This window comes from Gadus macrocephalus, chromosome 8, assembly GCF_031168955.1.
Source record: "Gadus macrocephalus chromosome 8, ASM3116895v1".
Classification (NCBI taxonomy): Eukaryota; Metazoa; Chordata; class Actinopteri; order Gadiformes; family Gadidae; genus Gadus; species Gadus macrocephalus.
The window spans coordinates 6,430,764-6,435,763 of record NC_082389.1 but is presented as its reverse complement, the minus strand read 5'-3'; the positions used below and the strand labels follow the sequence as shown (position 1 = coordinate 6,435,763).

The following is a 5,000-nucleotide window of genomic DNA, read 5'->3' as shown; positions in this document are numbered from 1 at the left end:
CAAAAAGACTAAGACTAAAACTAAATCTAAAATGCCTGCCAAAAACAACACTGTTGTGCAGTTCTCTAAGCTGCGTGTCCCTGCATGCGCCCCCATTAAATATGAATAAATAGAGATCTTATCATTTACATTGAGTTCCATGGCACCAACAACAGCCCCTTTCAACTAAACACTCATAAAGTTGTCTTTTGTTACAAATCCAACAGCTCACATATAAATTATACTTCATCCCATACGTAACTAGTGTTGAGAGATGCGTGTTTGTGACACACGACTTGACGTCTGCGAAACAAGCAAAACCTGATTCCACAGTATTCTTTACCTCCAGGTCTTTCAGGAGATCCAGGAGCGATTCAAGCGAGGTCTGCTTGTCGCATGTGAACTTGTTCCGGACATGTTCGTGTTGTTTCTGCAGTTTGCCATAGGTCTCGTTGGCTTCCTTGAAAAACTGAAGTGGGGAAAAAAAATTAAAAGGAAATTAGGGGATTGTTCTCCGAAAGCCTTGTCGTCATGCCGTCTGGAGTTCCCCGTGTGGGAGCCAGAACGTCTGATCTCATGTGTTCTTCCCACCTGTTGGTAGGCAGCGTTCTCCTTCAAGTGGACATGAATGCACTTGGTGATCTGAAGCAGCCAGCTCCACTGGGTCTGCAAGGTGTCCATGTAAGCCTACAAGAACAACAACAACAACAACAACAACAACAACACAATCCAAATCAGACGCCAAAACACACTAGCCAATCTATTCAAAGGCATTTACAAGTGAACCAGTGAGTGTCCAACCCCCTGATGCACAACCAATTTAAAACCTTACATCCACAAAGGGTGCAAAAATACCTACTATCGTTCTGGTTATTTTACGCATAAAGACATTTATTTTAAGCCAAATAATTGTATCATTTCAGTATCCCAGGTATTCATCAATTACCATGTTTTGACTCAATAGGCATCATCCATCCATGTTTACTTTGTGCCTGACAATCCTATTTGTATAACTACATCACTTGTAGAAATGGGTCAATAATGATACATGCAATAGTCTCATCAGAGGAACTATAATAATACATTTGTGTCATATATTTTTAGGGGTGAATTGAAGCACACAATTGCATATCTAAATGCATGTACTTCAGAATTCACGTCCCCAGCATTTTACACTCTCTACTCCCAAACGCCGCAGACCGCCGCGACGCGAGCGACCGCTCACCTCGATCTTGTCGGAGGCGGGGTGGTTCTTGTTGAGCAGGCCGTCCACCTTGGTTTTGAGTTTGTTCAGCTCCTTCTCCTTCTCCTCCAGAGCACTCATCATCTTCTGTGATGGAAACAGGGGGCGTGGAGGTGAGTGAGGACAGGCGCTGTCACTGTGGCCCGCGCCACAATCAACATGCGCAGCCTTTTTTCTCCTCTCTACCTCTGTTATTAAGTGTTATCAAGTCATTGTGTGTCCTGTTATGTTGTTACGTGTTTCAATGTTGATTCATTGTATGCTTATACTTGGAATCTTTCAATTCATATCTAAACTATTATTAAGTAAAATAATTCTCATTCTATGAAAATGTCTGCAACAAAAATATAGTAGGAACTGATCATCAACATGAATACATTTCTTAAGCTATTAATTAATGTTGATGATCAGTTTTACGTAATACATTTTTGTCTTATACATTTCTATAGAATGAGAAATATTTTATTTAAACTCCTGCTTCAAATAAAACATTTAAAAAAACGTACTTAGGAAGTAAAAGCACTTAATAAGTACTTAGTAGTACCTTCTATATTCTACTCCCACTACATTGACCAGAACCCATGAGGCTGTATGTATAGGTGTGGCCCTTACTGAGTAGCCCTCCTGCTTCCTGGGGATGTACTGCTCGATGTTCTTGTCTCCCCAGTCGAAGACCAGCTCCTCCTCCTCCCTCTCGTTCACCCACATGATGGCCCGGGAGATCTCCTCGATGATTCCCTGCAGCTCGCGGAGCTCCGAGAACCGCTTGTCCGACATTTTCTAAAGGGAGAGAGAGAGAGAGTTGGACAGGCGGTCTTTTTGTGAGAAGGCGGATGTCAGAGGACGATAACGTCTGATGATAATGAGGGGTCATTTAGGGCATTTAGCAGACGCTTTAATCCAAGATACTTACAATAAGAGTATTTGTCAGAAGAAAGAGAAATAATATATCGCCATCGTTACAGTAAGGGTGTTCATAGAAGCAAGTGCCAAGCACCAACAATCGTTAGGTTAACCCGTTCCCCGTAAACCAAAAAGATAGCTAGGATAAGATGTTTTTTTTAATGAATTGTTTCATGTTAAATTATTTGTTTGTTTTACCTGCAGACTGGACCACTCCTGTTCCAGTGTGTTGAGTCTGGGCTTGTCACGGCTCATGTTCTGAACAACAGGGGTTAAAGTTTCAATGAATTTCATTGCAATAGTGAACAATAGTCACATTATCCTTCATATGAGTTTCAGTTCATAAACCAGTCCTACAGCTGAATAATAAGAATGAAGCTCATTGATAAAGGCGAATAAATAAGAGGAAGAGGAGGAAGAGGAGGAAGAGAATGTGGAGCAGGAAGATTTAGATGAGGATGATGAAGAAGTAGAGGAGGAGGATGATGAAGATGAGGATGATGAAGAGGAAGAGGAGGAGGAGGATATAGAGGAGGAGGAAGATGAAGAGGAGGGGGAGGAGGAGGAGAAGGATGAAGATGAGAATGATGATGAGGAGGAGGAGGAGGAGGAGGAGGAGGAGGAGGAGGAGAAGGATGAAGATGAGAATGATGATGAGGAGGAGGAGGAGGAGGAGGAGAAGGATGAAGATGAGAATGATGATGAGGAGGAGGAGGAGGAGGAGGAGAAGGATGAAGATGAGAATGATGATGAGGAGGAGGAGGAGGAGGAGGAGGAGGAGGAGGAGGAGGAGCTGGAGGAACAGAGACTAGAAGGGAAGTGATTCTCCACGTACCAGCTCGTCCCTGGCCCGGTCCACCTCCACACTCCTCTGTATGGAGTTGTGGAATTTGCTATGGCTGATGGTCTGTTGATCCAGGGCCTCAGCATCATCCCCCCATGGCGCGGTCTCAATCAGACGCTGCAACACGGAGGAACAAGGCTTACTATCGTGGCAAATAAATAACATCCATAAGAAAAAAGATACATTAAATAAGCGATATACGTGAAATAAAAATGAAAAACACAATGATGCTGTACATAATACAGGACTTGCTTTATATCACTTGTAATGCATTTCGTTATTCAGTGTGTTTATAACTTCCCTTTTTGTCCACTAGGTGTCATCAGATGCACACGCAGTAAATCAATTTCTCCGGCTTGCCAGCGCCTATCCTACAGCAAACAATTCCAAGCTACCCCCCTCCTCCTCTCCTACCCTCCCTACCTCCCTCCCCCCTACCCCCACTCCCAGCGCCCCCCCCCCCCCCCCCCCCCCCCCCCCCCCCCCCCCCCCCTCCAGCCACCCCTCCCAGCCATACTTCACTGCCCTGGGCTTTGATAAGAGCTCTTCTGGGAAACCAGCCCCAGATGGCTCCTCCTTCACAGCTCTCCCTGACTTCCCCCCCCCCCCCCCCCCCACACACACTCCCTCTTCCTTTCTCTGCCCGATTCAATCTGCTTTGTTTAACCGCCCCTCCCATCCCCCTCCACGACTTTAATGGCTGAGAGGAAGGCAGCAAAGCCAAGTCATTTGACCAAACAGAAAGAACCGACACAAAAAAAGGTCAAGCAATGCTAAATAGAAGTCTGTGTGAAAGGAGAACTAATGCAACAAGTAAGCTACCTTTAAACAGACACACACACAGGCACATGCGCACACGCACACACGACTAGAGATACTAGGAGTGGGGAGAGGGGACAAATAGGTCAGCAGGTGTTTCCAGTTGGAAGCCCGTTGCTGCAGGTAGGGGCCTCAGGCCTGAGGGGCCAACAGGATTTTAAGACAAAACTTGCCAACACAGAGTACGGACATGTCGGGCAGGGAAGGCAGCTTAATACCAGCTTGAGAAACACTGTAGAAAGGGGATCGTTGACGTTGAAGTCATCAGTGAAGGCGAGGCCGGGGCGGGAGGGGGTGGGAGAGAGGAATTATAGGGTGTGTGTGTGTGTGTGTGTGTGTGTGTGTGTGTGTGTGTGTGTGTGTGTGTGTGTGTGTGCGTGTGTGTGTGTGTGTGTGTGTGTTGTGTGTGTGTGTGTGTGTGTGTGTGTGTGTGTGTGTGTGTGTGTGTGTGTGTGTGTGTGTGTTTGTTTGTTTGTCAGTTTGAATTCGAGTGCTGTCGCTGCCGCTACTGGTGCTGGTGTTGCTGGTGGGTTAGTGTCAGGGCGTGTTCACCGAGGTATGCGAGCGATCAGCCAAAGAAACAGACATACCAAAAACCAGCCTCGCGTGACCCCGCCGAACGCAGAGTGTCACATTTCACACGACTTCACCTCGTTCCTCATTTTCCCTCTCTCTCTCTCTCTCTCTCTCTCTCTCTCTCTCTCTCTCTCTCTCTCCCTCACTCTCTCTCTCTCTCTCTCTCTCTCTCTCTCTCTCTCTCTCTCTCTCTCTCTCTCTCTCTCTCTCTCTCTCTCTCTCTCTCTCTCTCTCTCTCGCTCTCTCTCTCTCTCGCTCTCTTTCTCTCTCCCTCACTCCCTCCCTGTCCTCCCTTCCCGGGATTCCAACATGTCAGTCTTTCACAGGGTCAGCAGAACCCTTTGCTGTTTCTTTTTCTCTTTCCCCTCACTCCACCTCCCTCGGAAACACTACCTCACTGTGCTATCGGCTTTCCTTTTGTTTGCTGGGTCCCGTCACCGTGGGTACGGTGATGCATCTTTCACTCGGGGAGGGCCCTGTCTCGGTTTTACAGAGCGTGTCTGGCTGGATTCAGTGACTGGCCGCTCGGTAGACAGGCTTCTGCTTTTTCTACTGTTTTGACCACCCTTGTTCCTTGTTCTCTCTCTCTCTCTCTCTCTCTCTCTCTCTCTCTCTCTCTCTCTCTCTCTCTCTCTC

At 46.7% G+C, this 5,000-nt stretch overlaps 1 protein-coding gene across 2 annotated transcripts in view; it reads right to left on the bottom strand.

Annotated features, from left to right (window-relative positions):
- The window catches only part of LOC132462713 (desmoplakin-A-like), a 17,167-nt gene extending 13,877 nt beyond the window's left edge, over positions 1 to 3,290 (bottom strand). Inside the window, exons 1-6 of one of the 2 annotated variants that reach the window (XM_060058411.1) lie at positions 2,961 to 3,290; positions 2,324 to 2,383; positions 1,835 to 2,002; positions 1,205 to 1,309; positions 571 to 666; positions 323 to 448 (exon numbers count right to left, since the gene is read on the bottom strand). In XM_060058411.1, the coding sequence (XP_059914394.1) occupies positions 323 to 448; positions 571 to 666; positions 1,205 to 1,309; positions 1,835 to 2,002; positions 2,324 to 2,383; positions 2,961 to 3,134 (729 nt within the window). In that variant the 5' untranslated portion in view covers positions 3,135 to 3,290. The remainder of the gene's footprint in view (positions 1 to 322; positions 449 to 570; positions 667 to 1,204; positions 1,310 to 1,834; positions 2,003 to 2,323; positions 2,384 to 2,960) is intronic. The other variant, XM_060058413.1, reaches the window with a different exon arrangement.
- Positions 3,291 to 5,000: the final 1,710 nt, after the last annotated feature.